The following is a 13,630-nucleotide window of genomic DNA, read 5'->3' on the forward strand; positions in this document are numbered from 1 at the left end:
AAGATTCTGATTAATCTGTCCAATGAAATGCAAGGCCACGCCTACCTGGCCTTGATACAGAAGCGGTATTGGATGAGCACGGTGATAGTGAAGAAGACCACGCCCTGCACAGCCATGGCGAACAGATTCTTGCCCACCATGTCCCACGCCAGAGGGGAACGGAACCGGTTCTCACCTTGAACCAATGGAAGGAACAGATGATTGTCAAGAAACAGAAGCACAGCATTGACAAATTAACAATAATAATAATTTAAAAAACATTCAATCACAAACTTGATTCATTGACATTACATTTTTGTCCTAACGTAATAAACGACCTATGACCTGAGCCTACTTACCAAACCTCTCCAGAGCGTCGGCCATGGCCTGGTTCTTCACCATGTCGATGAGGCCTCGGCCCAGACAGAAGTGAGGGAAGATCAGGAACACGTTCTTCAGGATGTCGTTGATCCCTCCGATCTCCTGTTGTCACATAGTAGAACAACACCCAATTAGTCAATCAGTCAAACTGTCACATTCATTTCTAAAGTCCCCATTTAATTCAATTCACTTTAAATGTTGTAATAAATTACGCACTGAATTGAAACAGTATGTCACACGGATAAAAAGCATTTCCACAGGGATCTTTGATTTCTGCAGTATGGGTCCACCTAATGACTTTCCATATGAAGCCCTATTAAGTCCCCATGAAGTCTTAAGAAGCCCTATGAAGCCTTGTTGTACGCACGTTGCTGCCGAAGAGCTCGAGGACGAAGGTGGAGACGCTGCCGTTGATGCCGATGAGGATGTTGACGGAGGTGAGCACCACGTAGGCCGTGCTGGGGATCTTAAAGAAGAAGGACGCCGGGTACATCAGGGGCGTGATGGACCACCTAGGGACAGACATCAAAAAGGAAGTTAGAACAGGTACGCTGTGACTCCCAATCCTATATCGACGCAGCCTTGCATCGCTAGGACATATGGTGAGTGACGTGGTTTGTCTGCGACATATCTGAGTGTGCGACATATGTGCCTGCACGTTTTCTGCGTGTGTGTGTGTGTGTGGTGTGTGTTTCTGCGTGTGTGTGTGTGTGTGGTGTGTGTTTCTGCGTGTGTGTGTGTGCTTCTGCTTGTGTGTGTGTGTGTGGTGTGTGTTTCTGCGTGTGTGTGGTGTGTGTTTCTGCGTGTGGCGTGTGTTTCTGCATCTGTGTGCCTCTGTGTGTGTGTGTGTGTGTTTGTGTGTGGTGTGTGTTTTTGCGTGTGGTGTGTGTTTCTGCGTGTGTTTGTGTGTGGTGTGTGTTTCTGCGTGTGGTGTGTGTTTCTGCATCTGTGTACCTCTGTGTGTGTGTGTGTGTATGTGTGTGTCCCTCACCCATAGAGCAGCAGCAGCAGAGCCAGTACAGGCAGGTTGGTGGAGGAGACGTAGGCGTCTTGTTGGAAGCAGATGAAGATGATAATGACCAGAGTAGCAGGGACGATGTAGTTACACTGGAACATATACAGGAAGAGGGCAGGACATTCAGGACTTTCTCATACAGTCACGCACCCTTTCAGGGCAAAGGAACATGCTGCGTACAGTCCAGATACAGAGCTTTTCCAATGAGTTGACTTCAAACAACGGAGAAGATGTGTTTGTGACATTTCCATGGTGTCTCAAGTCATTTGTATTAAGTCTAATATACAGTCATTGAAAGTGTACAGTCTTCACATTATGCTGATGTCAAATGACATCTAAATGGGGTGTACGTTCACTAGTCACTGTAAACTAATGTATATGGTAGACTGTACATCCACACTGACCTCTCTACACTCTTAGAACTTACAATTCTCTGGCTGTCGCCATAGGAGAAGCCTTTTTTGGTTCCAGGTAGAACCCTTTTTGGTTCTAGGCCAGTGGAGGCTGCTGAGAGGAGGATGGCTCATAATAATGTCTGGAAGGGAGTCAATGGAATGGTATGAACCACATGGAAACAACATATTTGATGTATTTGATACCATTCCATTGACTCCATTCCAGCCATTATTATGAGCCGTCCTCCGCTCAGCAGCCTCCACTGTTCTAGGTAGAAACATTTTGGGTCCCATGTAGAACCCTCTGTGGAAAGGGTTCTACATGGAACTCAAAAAAGGTTCTACATGGAACCAAAAAGGGTTCTTTAAATGGTTTTCCTATGGGGGCAGCCGAAGAACCCTTAAAGGTTCCTTTTTTTTCTTCCTAAGAGTACAGGATGAGATGAGAAGCCTTACCATGTCCCAGATGAAGTTGGACAGCCAATAGAGGAAGGGCTGCACCCCACTGATGAACTGCATGTGTTTGGCCTTGTTGACTCTCTCCTGAATGAGGAAGACTACGAAGCTGGCCGGGACGAAAGACATGGCGAAGATCACGCAGATGGACACCAGCACGTCCACAGAGGTGGTCATCCTGGAGGGAGCACGCAGAGGGAAAAGATGCTTCTGAGTCATACATAGAACAGGTTATAAAGCAGTTATGCCTGGATGCTTTAAGTAAAGTGCTGCCATGATTTTTTAATAAAAAATCAAATAATTCATTAGTAATTAGGTAGGTACTTATATTTGTTCTATTTCACACACAGTGTGTTTTATATGCATGTGTGATTTGGAAATGTGTTTTTTTGCATATCCCAACTCTCTCTGATTGATTGAGCAATTAGGATCAAGTGCCTTGCTCAAGGGCCCACCAACAGATTTTTCACCTTGTCGGCTCTGCGATTCGAACTAGCGACCTTTCAATTACTATAAGGAGGTGCATTGTCATACTGTAGATTTCTTGCAATCCATGTTATTGATAGATAGATAGATGAGAAATGTATTTCATGGAAGAATATGAGTTGTCGGCTAGGTACTTACAGTGCCACCTGGGACAGTTGCTCCTTGGTGAGGTTGAGTGGGTGGTTGAAGGCACGGATGCCGTACTTGCTGGAGTCCTGGCCGGCGGGCAGGCTGGCGCGCAGGATTCCGTTGTTCATCACGTTCAGGAAAGACCCGATGCTGTGCCACCCCTTGTTGTTGAACCAGATCTGGATGGGGTCAGAGGTTACAGGACAGAGGTTAGGAGGGAGGAGCTATTAAAACAAGAGCAAGGAAGAAGTGTTTTTGTGAGGTCTTAAAAATGGCGGAAGCGATAAATGCGAAAACTGACTAAGCGCACACCCAAAGGCCTCATCTTCCGCTTCTTGGTAGAATAACGGAAGTGATGATGAGTGACTTTAGGTTCTAGATCAAAAGGTCTTTGGTCTGGATATAATCAACATCGTTCAAGTTCCCTGAAAAACAGTGTGAGCGTTTCCTCTTCGTTCCTCAAGTCTCATTTCCTGGTCATGGCATTTCCGTCGGTCTGAACCTGCTTATTAAAGGTCAAAGTGCAGCCGCAGCAATTTTAAAAGCTTTTCAGCTGTGTAAGCATAGAAATCTACTGTGTTGGGTCTCAAACAATGTTCCCACAGTACAAGCAGGAACGAAGTTCAACATGTGATTAAATGAATCACTGTGCAATCTAAATTGTGCAACAAAAGACCTGCAGTTGAACCCTACATTTATACGAGTGTGGAAAATTTGCACCAAAGCACTAAACTAACCTTGACGTTGTTCTTAGTGTCCAGTCCCTGGATAAAACTGGATAAGCTGGCAAGGAAACGATCAGCAGCAGTGCCCTATACAGAGAAAGACCGCAAGAACCAGTTAAGTACGCAACCTAACCCTAACAACATTAAATGCCAACATTTAAACAAATAGCAAGTATTGGTAATCATAGAAATTGAATTGTTAGAAGGGACAAAGCCCCTCAGACCCTGATAATCTGAGTGGCACAGTCATGAGTACACTCAATATGGCCGCCGTTACACACAAAACAGAACCTGGACTTGAACGTCCATTCTAGCAATTCTATTTCTATGTTGATAATACTGTACACTACATTACAGTGGCATTGTTCCAGGGTAAGTATAGGGGATATTTAGTATGTAATGGTAAGGCTTACTCTTTCCAGGTGGAAGCGTCGTCTGATCTCAGAGATGGCCTGATCAATATCATCACCTGGTGGGAGGAGCTGAGTGTTCCTAGCGCCCAATGAGAATCCACCATATCTGCATAAAAAAACACGATGGCATATTATTGAATAACGTGGTACAGAATGTTCTCAGACCACTACTGATGCCTATGGTGCGTTCTAAAGACCTACAGTGTATTTGGCATTGAGAGATTGACGCCTGCCGGTTTACCTGAATTCATTGACCGAGATTTTGTTCTTCAAACTGTGAAAAGACACCATGTACAGTATTAACATAATGTTCCACCTCCTTTTTCATTGAAATCAAATGGAGATTTCAAATAAACATCTACATTTGTAATAAAATAATACTATCAATTATACCTTTTCCCGATAATCTGAGCATAGGTTTTGACCAGGTAATCTGAGATATTTCTGCCAGTCAGATTTTGCAGGGTACCTTGGTCACTGATTTTCACCTGAAGAGAAAGAAAGAACGAGATTAAACTTTTGTGGATACTACATTATCTGCATTTCTGTGTGTGTGTGTGTGTGTGTTTTTGTGTGCGTGTGTGCATGCGTGTGTTTTCTTATGTGTGTGTACCTGTGGAGGAGGAAGACCACCAGCTCCCGCTGGGCATTCAGGTAGCATCTTCTTGCGTCCTTCACAGCTGCACTCACACAGAGGAGAGGGGTTTTCCATACTCCAGTTGCCATTCATAAAGATGTCCCTCACACTCTCCGGTACCTCAGGAATGGCCCACTCCTCATCCAACGTGTTGCAAGGAGCATGACTGTTGAGAGAGGTAGAGAGAGAGAGAGAGAGAGAGAGAGAGAGAGAGAGAGAGAGAGAGAGGTAGAGAGAGAGAGAGAGGTAGAGAGAGAGAGAGAGGTAGAGAGAGAGAGAGAGAGAGAGAGAGAGAGTAGAGAGAGAGAGAGAGAGAGAGAGGTAGAGAGAGAGAGAGAGGTAGAGAGAGAGAGTAGAGAGAGAGAGAGAGAGAGAGAGAGAGAGCGAGAGAGAGAGAGAGAGAGAGAGAGAGAGAGAGAGAGGTGGAGAGAGAGAGAGAGAGAGAGAGAGAGAGGGAGAGAGAGAGAGAGAGAGAGAGAGAGAGGGAGAGAGAGAGAGAGAGAGAGAGAGAGAGAGAGAGAGAGAGAGAGAGAGAGAGAGAGAGAGAGAGAGAGAGAGAGAGAGAGAGAGAGAGAGAGAGGTGGAGAGAGAGAGAGAGAGAGAGAGAGAGAGAGAGAGAGAGAGAGAGGTGGAGAGAGAGAGAGAGAGAGAGGTAGAGAGAGAGAGAGAGAGAGAGAGAGAGAGAGAGAGAGAGAGAGAGAGAGAGAGAGAGAGAGAGAGAGAGAGAGGAGAGAGAGAGAGAGAGAGAGAGAGAGAGAGAGAGAGAGAGAGAGAGAGAGAGAGAGAGAGAGAGAGAGAGAGAGAGAGAGAGAGAGGTAGAGAGAGAGAGAGAGAGAGAGAGAGAGAGAGAGAGAGAGAGGTAGAGAGAGAGAGAGAGAGAGAGAGAGAGAGAGAGAGAGAGAGAGAGAGAGAGAGAGGTAGAGAGAGAGAGAGGTAGAGAGAGAGAGAGAGGTAGAGAGAGAGAGAGAGGTAGAGAGAGAGGGGTAGAGAGAGAGAGAGAGAGAGGTAGAGAGAGGGGTAGAGAGAGAGAGAGTAGAGAGAGAGAGAGAGAGAGGAGAGAGAGGTAGAGAGAGAGAGAGAGAGAGAGAGAGAGAGAGGTAGAGAGAGAGAGAGAGAGAGAGGTAGAGAGAGAGAGAGAGAGAGAGTAGAGAGAGGGGAGAGAGAGGTAGAGAGAGAGAGAGAGGTAGAGAGAGAGAGAGAGAGAGAGAGAGAGTGGAGAGAGAGAGAGAGAGTAGAGAGAGAGAGAGAGAGAGAGAGAGAGGTAGAGAGAGAGAGAGTAGAGAGAGAGAGAGGTAGAGAGAGAGAGAGAGAGGTAGAGAGAGAGAGAGAGGAGAGAGAGAGAGAGAGGTAGAGAGAGAGAGGTAGAGAGAGAGAGAGAGAGAGAGAGTAGAGAGAGGGGTAGAGAGAGAGAGAGAGAGAGAGAGAGAGAGAGAGAGAGAGGTAGAGAGAGAGAGGGGTAGAGAGAGAGAGAGAGAGAGTAGAGAGAGAGAGAGTAGAGAGAGAGAGAGAGAGAGGTAGAGAGAGGGGGGGGGGTAGAGAGAGAGAGGGGAAGGATGCGGGGAGAGCAAGAGAGAAAGAGTTATAATCACTCTTCAAAGCGACAAGTATTTAACTATCAACTCTTTTACAACCAGTGAATATCGATACTGTAGTTTAGCCTCACTGTACTTGGTTAGTAGGGGGGTCAGACTTACAGTGAGTTACAGAGTGAACCAAAGCCATCATAGTTTGTCAGGGCACCCAGCAGCTTGTTAGTGTCTGCATCCTCAGGGGCGTCGTTGCTGCAACGAGATAATATTGTACCATCGTCACAGAAACAGACACAGCACTACTTCTTACAACCCAATGGGTGACCTTCATCGTATACGTTTACATAACATCATTTCTCAACGTAAGAAACACTATACTTTGATTTTTGATCTTTGATTTCCAGGCTTTCTAACCTCGGTTGAAATAACTGAGTGAATGCGAGAAGTATCTACATATTCAAAGATATATGAAAACAAAATAAACATTCTGTTGGCACTAACATCGCTCCATAAAGTTAGCGTTGGTTGTACCTGATGAAGGTGAACTGTTCTTCATACATGCCAGGCTCCAGCTCCAGGCTGGGGTACTTTCCAAACGGAGGGACGATGAGACTGAAGACGAGGGCGATGCACACAAACACAGCAGGAAGCACGATCTGAAACCAACACAGGACAAGGCTCCGTTTACAACAGGAACTGATATTTGACGTTGAAGATCTACTTCGCTACCAAATGAGGAGGTTCCAAGGTAAACAATTACCCACAATGCCAGTAAAAATATGGTATAAACTTGCACAGTACAATAGATGCAGAGAGGTCAATGTACCTGCTGCACCATTGCTAGATCATGTAATGATGATGAATTAAAATGTAACACTTAACAACTTTGATCAACTTTGATTTTATCTGTAATGCCCTAATGAGTCCAGTTTACCTGAGCGAAGAAGCCTTTCCTGGAGCGCCGGGCATACAGGAAGCGTTTCCATATCAACGCCACAAACTGCTGTCTAATCAGACGCCAGCCTTTGACCTGATATGAGCCTTTACCATCCGAGCCTCCCAGCCAGTCCGTCTCACGAGATTCTGGGGCAGGAAGAGGAGAAAGGGAATGAGCCTCAAGTGTTCGAGGATTTCCACTAGTTGCCACAGCCACAAAGTTGAAATATCGTGAATATTGCTATATTGTCAAAATGAATAACATGTTTCATTTAAGGTTAGGGTTAGGCATAAGGTGTGTTTGTGTGATTAAAGTTAGGGTTAGGTTTAAAATCATATTTTAAGAAGAAAATTGTAGAAATAGGCAGGGTTTATGACTTTGTGGCTGTGGGAAATAGTGACGACCGTGTTCAAGGACAAAATGCACAAATATGATGCTTTAAAATGAGATGAGATCCTTTTAGTGAATTAACGGCGAAACGAAGAGCACTTCGTTCCAATGGAACGTGAGAGGAGTGAAGTGATGGTTCATGGGTAATAAATGGTACCTGGGTCACCTTCTGAGTCATTGAAGTCGAAAGCGTCGTCCTCGGTGAAGGGTTTCAGGCAGCTCTGGTGGTCACCGAACGCGTGTCTGCGGTGCCTACGAGCCGGGATGGTGCCATCTGAATGAAAGGCGACACAGAGGAGGTTGAGTCACGGAATAATAACGAGTAACGGAAATTAAGTATTTGCTATAAATGGGTTTCAATGGGGTAGTATGATAATGTCTCACCAGAGTTGGGAAGTTCAGCAGCATCCACTCCACTGTCCTCTGCTACTTTCAGGAAAATCTACAAAAATGTATTATAAATGTTTTTTTTTTAAATAAAAGAACCAAAATCAACATACATGCATCAAATAATCAACTGCCACAATAACTCAATTACAAGAATGTAGCATATAAATATTTGAAAAACAAATGTGTAAAATCCAACTGCTTGGTTATTTTCCGTACCTCTTCCAGGGTGGTGTCTGAGATGCCGTAGCTGGAGATGCCGAGGTCAGACAGGCGGTCGTCGATCTCGTGGAAGAGCTCCACGAAGGCTCCACCTTTGGCCGCCTCGTAGGGCAGAACGTAGGTGAGTTCATGGCCCAGGTCCTCAACCAGCCTGGCAGCGGGGACGTGCTTGAAGATCACATTGGAGATCATGGTTACGTCTGCGAGGAGGAGATAAGGATCAAAAGGATTATCGTCAGCATCATTATCGTCAGCATCATAGTCATCATGTTATTGTTATCCAAAAAAGGACGAGTACCAAACGGTTTAAATGATCATTTATTGTTCCTTTCTGATCAAATTGAAAAGGGTACAATAAAACGACCCTTTTGTAGGGATCAAGGTGTGTTTGTAAGGCATTTTTCTGACTTACCAATAGTGGTGGCTTCACTCTCAGGTTCACTACCCAGTCCAGCATCAGAGCTGCTCTCAGAAACACTGTCCCCCTGCAGAGAGAAAAACAACACTGGTTAGTCTAACTGAGATTTTAAAAAATCTCTTTAGCAAAAGGTGCATTTATCTTTGTCTGGCACAGGGCGATTAACTTGGTTATTATGTGACTTAAAGATCAGGGCAGTCTAGCTGTGAGAAGAGTTCAATTTCTGCCATTTCTCACAACTGTGATGTCTTTAAATCTGCCTTTAAAAGTGAGCACCGCAGTTTATATGTGTCGGGAGGTGTCGGGATCTGGGGGATTTTCGTCCCTTCATCCCGGATGTATTTCAATCTACCTTTAGGACTGTGAGAGCCTGAGGTTGCGGCTGAGGGAGGCCCACCTTCTTGCTGTAGGAGACAGAGCTGCTGCTGGAGGAGTTCCTACAGGAGCTGAGGGTCAGGTCGAAGTCTCTCTTCACCAGGGTCAGGTAGTAGCCCGTCCCCAGCTGGGTCTTCAGGAACAGGGAGGAGCCCACGCAGCACAGCTTGCCATGGGAGATGATGGCGATGCGGTCGCCCAAGATGTCCGCCTCGTCCATGTGGTGAGTTGAGAGGATGATGGTGCGGCCTGAGGGCATTAGATTGGATATAAAGCTAGCCGTTAGCCTATTTACGCAATCATTTGCCTGTTTTCCATACACATTTGTTTCAGAGCAATTGTTTGCATAATGACAGTCTCACTCCTCCAGCACAGGGGAAATAGTAAAAAGTATATGTACAGTTTGTTACCTGCACGATACTTCAGAAGCAGGTCCCAAATGCCCCGGCGTGCGTAGGGGTCGACACCAGCAGTGGGTTCATCCAGGATCACGACCTTTGACCCTCCAACGAACGCCAACGCCACTGACAGCTTCCTCTGCATGCCCCCTGAGACCAAAACAAACAGGGTCGATCAGCTTCAATTATTCTCAGCAATACTACTATTTTTAACAACAGCTGATATAGTCGTTATATCGACAGGAAGGAGAGCCACTTACCGGACAGCGTGTTGCTACGACACTGGCGTTTGTGAGGCAGGCCGATGTCGTTGACGATCTGCTCCATCTCAGCCTTCACCTTCTCCTCAGACAGACCCTTCAGACGGGCATAGAACCAGATGTGCTCCTCCACCGTCAGCCTGGGACAGAGGAGGAGAAGGAAGAGGAGGAAGACACGAGGGCAAGAAACAGATACAGTCAGTCATAAACAGCTACAATCGTATTATGCAAATTAACTTGAGTTTGAAACTACTAGTCATTATGTTTTACTTGAACTAGTGAAGGACTAAAACGGTCAACCCCAGTGAGCACGTGTAAAAGTCACGGTAGAGTAGCGATGACTTACATGCTGAAGAGAACGTTGTGCTGCGGGCAGACGCCCAGGTTCTGTCGGATGGCGCTGAGCTCCGAGCGGATGTCCTTGCCCAGGATGTAGGCGGTGCCAGAGGTGGGCGGGAACAGACCCGTCAGGATGGACCTATCAGAACACACAGCCATACCTGTCAATTAACACAATTTATACTCAACACAGTTTAGTTTCACACATTTCCGATGTACTCATATTGCATCGGACTGTTGTATTTTCAACGTGTCAATATGTTTTATTTGTATCTGTCCCGACGTTAATAACGATCCAAACAAAAGATTGCCCTTACACACAAATTCATTTCAGCTGTTTAAAATGTCTAGATTGATAAAAGGTGTATAAACCCCATAAGCCGTCCTGCCACAGCTCTGTGACCCGTGGCACATTGAGGCATATGATTGGTCTAGTTATGTAAGGGATCGAGGGGATTGGATGCAGGTTTTAAAGAAACGCCCTCCAAGATTACGCTCTTTGATCCTAGGCCTTACATGGTGGTGGTCTTGCCGGCTCCGTTGTGCCCCAGGAAGGAGGTGATCTGCCCCTCGTAGAAACCCAGGGTCAACCCGTCCACAGCCAGCTTGTTGCCATGGCTATATACCTTCACTAGGTTCTTGATGTAAACACCAGGCTCGATGTGAGACGGCTCCTCTTCGATGCACACAGCTGAGGACGAAACCAGACACAATTAGCATCTGAAATATCTCAAATCAAAATCAGCCAATGAAAAAAAAAGTGTTAAATCCATTTTTAAAAAAGAGCAGTAAGCAGATTTTCTTTTTTAAATCTACCTTCTGCGTTTCCTTCCTTTCTTTCTTGTATATTCTTCCCTTGTTTCTCTCCACACCAGTAGGACTTGGTGAAGGGGAAGTACCAGGGTCTGGGGATCCCATACTGGCCTAAAGGGGAGTACCAGGCATCATACATGATGAGTACAAATACACACTCCTTTATGTACAATATAAAATGACATTTTATAATATGATATTTCTTTTTCTGGTCTAATTTATTTGCCTAATACCTTTGGTAGACATAAGAAAACGTGTGTAGGTATGCTTGGGAACACATTCAGAAACAATACAGGTTCATCAAAAGACATGACTTCCTCTGGCTGCTGCTTACCAGGGAAGACAGCCTCGATGTACCAGGTCATGACCCCGTAGAGGAAGGAGTCAAACAGCATGAGGCAGATGGAGGTGGTGAGGGAGTAGCTATCCTCCTCCAAGGGGCTGGACAACAGGTTGGACCACTGGATTCCCACTCCCTGCTCCTCAAACAGGGCAAAGTACTCACAGCCGAACCCAAACGCCACTGGGGACAACAGGCTCTGGAGAAAGATGGGAGAATAGAACACAAGTTAGAAAAGAGGACTATGTTTATGACAAAGAACAAACAGAAAAGTGACAAGGTAGATTCGAACAGTCTTCAGGTCTCGGGCAAGGTAACTCGTCATCACGTGAGAGGGTTTCACAAAGCCACCTCCATTACAATCCCCATTCCAACATTACCACGACAACAAAAGAGTGTATTAGCGATCTGAACTCACCACAATGACTTTAGCCCCGAAGCCCACGTAGTCCTGCCAGGCCACACAGAGGACGTAGGGCAGGTAGAGGGTGAAGTAGATGATTCCTCCGCAGGCCGCCGCCAGGTTGGCACGGGAGAAGATGGTACTGATCAGGAAGCACTGCATGATGGTTACCACAGCAAAGGAAGCCAGGAACAGGAAGACCACGCAAGGGTCGCTGTAGGGAAGCAGGTTCCCCATCTGATTGGACCAGAGGAGATGGATGAGATTGTAAAACATGGTGAATTGTGTGTGTATGTGATCGCGTAAGGGTTCTGTGCGTGTGTGTGTGTGTGCCTGCTTCCACACACACCTTGAGTATGACCACCAGCAGCGAGGCGGAGATGAGCAGGGGGATGAGGCTGCTGATGAACCAGCTGAGCCACAGGATGCCGTTGTCCAATCCCATGATCCTCATGGTCTCTTTGAGCCGCGCCTCCTTCTCATAGACCACGCCCTTGATGATGAGGGCCACAGAGTACATCCAGGCCAGGGTCATGAAGAGAGGCATGGAGCGACTCATCACCCGCAGGAACCTGGAGAGGAGGGAGCACAGAGAAATCCCGAAACTCTGAAAATGATTAAAGATACAGCGTACTTTCGCATGCAGTGTTAACAACTAACCGAAGCTTGTAGCCTCATCTCTATGCTCAAAAATGTCTACTTCTCAGCTTGACTCCCTGCGGGGGGGGGCGAGCTTTGTCGTCTTGTGTGCTCTGCTATGCTATGCTGTGCAGTGTTATGCTATGCTGTGCTGTGTTATGCTATGCTGTGCTGTGTTATGCTATGCTGTGCTGTGTTATGCTATGCTACGACATGACATGATATTGTGTTATTCACATATACACTGTAATATTTCATCCTGGCTATAGAACAACAGCATGTCTCCAAGTCTCCGCAGGGCTACTTACATATCGTCCACGTAACAGGGGTAAGGCATCTGTTGGATGTAGACTCCCGTCTTCTCCTTACTGCCCGTCACCGCCCTGACGATGCCCTGTTCTATAACGTCCTGCAGGTAGGAGAAACCGCCCCAGATGTAGCGCAGGTCCTCAAAGGGGTCGGCCCGGGGACCAGGGTCCCAGTAACTACAGAGAGACCAGGGTAGAAGGTTAGGAAGACGTGTTCATATACTCTATGTTCACGATTGGCTTCTACTACCTTATTACAACATACTGGACTCTTTCAGTGACTAGAATAACTAAAAGCATAAAATACATTAGAGTCTACAGCAGGGGTTGGCAACAGGCGGCCCACGGGCCAAATACAACCTGCGAGACAATTTGATTTGGCCAGCCAGAGTTGTCGCGGTAAACATTTTTATGAAATGGATCTTACCCGTCCTTGATCTTGTTGGTGCGCTCCACATTGTCGATGTCCATGCGGATCTTGTAGTTGACGTTACCCGGCAGGTCAGAACTGTTGCTACGGGCGATGTCCGGGAACACTATCCCAGCCCAGAACTTCTGGTTGTCTAGGAGACCCATGGATTTGTTGACCAGTCTTTCCTCATTGGCCACTGGCTCTAGTTTATCCAGGTTCACACACTGTGGAGGATTACAAGAAGGGTTATCAGGCTTTTAACACACTGTGGAGGGATATGAGAAGGGTTGTCAGGCTTATAACGCACTGCGGAGGGATACGAGAAGAGTTGTCAGGCTAATAATTACTCACTTTATTTCAAATGACTTGTACAAATGAATTACAATTTCCAATGAGTTTCTCATTTTGACAAATGCACATTGAAAAGCTTATTTAAATGGCCATTGGCCTTATTTACAAGAAAGTGTCACGTGTGCTCCCTCTCCGGCCTCTGGGTCACCAGGCTGCTAGTTATGGCGCACTCCTGTCACCAGCGTTCTGCGCATCATGACACTCACCTGGACTCCATCACCTCCTTGATTACCTGCCCTTTATCAGTCACTCCCTTTTCGGGTTTCATCCCCAGTCGTCATTGTTCCTGTGTCATGTCGGCGCGCTGTTCGTGTTCCTTGTTTTGTTCATTTATTTATTACGTGTATACACTCCCTGAACTTGCGTCCCGACTCGCAGCGTACAGCGTTGCCGGAGGAAATGTGTTAAAGTAATAAGCTGCACTAATACCGAAAAATCCTGATTGCGTTATAGGAGCCGCAAATACCCTTACAAAAAGCATAAGCTATTCAGC

General features: G+C 46.2%; 1 protein-coding gene across 5 annotated transcripts in view; it reads right to left on the reverse strand.

Moving 5' to 3' along the window:
* The window catches only part of LOC112245029 (phospholipid-transporting ATPase ABCA1), a 42,335-nt gene that overhangs the window by 5,219 nt on the left and 23,486 nt on the right, over positions 1 to 13,630 (reverse strand). For 2 of the 5 annotated variants that reach the window (XM_042312023.1, XM_042312024.1), the window contains 29 exons: positions 12,802 to 13,010; positions 12,375 to 12,551; positions 11,777 to 11,999; positions 11,443 to 11,664; positions 11,019 to 11,223; positions 10,688 to 10,795; positions 10,388 to 10,562; positions 9,879 to 10,010; positions 9,533 to 9,672; positions 9,285 to 9,422; positions 8,852 to 9,123; positions 8,494 to 8,566; positions 8,079 to 8,281; positions 7,857 to 7,914; positions 7,630 to 7,746; positions 7,080 to 7,228; positions 6,677 to 6,801; positions 6,311 to 6,397; positions 4,593 to 4,782; positions 4,373 to 4,467; positions 4,221 to 4,253; positions 3,980 to 4,085; positions 3,579 to 3,653; positions 2,851 to 3,020; positions 2,227 to 2,404; positions 1,352 to 1,467; positions 728 to 872; positions 339 to 462; positions 46 to 175 (listed from right to left, as the gene is read on the reverse strand). In XM_042312023.1, the coding sequence (XP_042167957.1) occupies positions 46 to 175; positions 339 to 462; positions 728 to 872; positions 1,352 to 1,467; positions 2,227 to 2,404; positions 2,851 to 3,020; positions 3,579 to 3,653; positions 3,980 to 4,085; positions 4,221 to 4,253; positions 4,373 to 4,467; positions 4,593 to 4,782; positions 6,311 to 6,397; positions 6,677 to 6,801; positions 7,080 to 7,228; positions 7,630 to 7,746; positions 7,857 to 7,914; positions 8,079 to 8,281; positions 8,494 to 8,566; positions 8,852 to 9,123; positions 9,285 to 9,422; positions 9,533 to 9,672; positions 9,879 to 10,010; positions 10,388 to 10,562; positions 10,688 to 10,795; positions 11,019 to 11,223; positions 11,443 to 11,664; positions 11,777 to 11,999; positions 12,375 to 12,551; positions 12,802 to 13,010 (4,175 nt within the window). The remainder of the gene's footprint in view (positions 1 to 45; positions 176 to 338; positions 463 to 727; positions 873 to 1,351; positions 1,468 to 2,226; positions 2,405 to 2,850; positions 3,021 to 3,578; positions 3,654 to 3,979; positions 4,086 to 4,220; positions 4,254 to 4,372; positions 4,468 to 4,592; positions 4,783 to 6,310; positions 6,398 to 6,676; positions 6,802 to 7,079; positions 7,229 to 7,629; positions 7,747 to 7,856; positions 7,915 to 8,078; positions 8,282 to 8,493; positions 8,567 to 8,851; positions 9,124 to 9,284; positions 9,423 to 9,532; positions 9,673 to 9,878; positions 10,011 to 10,387; positions 10,563 to 10,687; positions 10,796 to 11,018; positions 11,224 to 11,442; positions 11,665 to 11,776; positions 12,000 to 12,374; positions 12,552 to 12,801; positions 13,011 to 13,630) is intronic. The other 3 variants (XM_042312027.1, XM_042312026.1, XM_042312025.1) reach the window with 3 other exon arrangements.

Source organism: Oncorhynchus tshawytscha, linkage group LG34 (assembly GCF_018296145.1).
Source record: "Oncorhynchus tshawytscha isolate Ot180627B linkage group LG34, Otsh_v2.0, whole genome shotgun sequence".
In the NCBI taxonomy this organism is placed as follows: domain Eukaryota; kingdom Metazoa; phylum Chordata; class Actinopteri; order Salmoniformes; family Salmonidae; genus Oncorhynchus; species Oncorhynchus tshawytscha.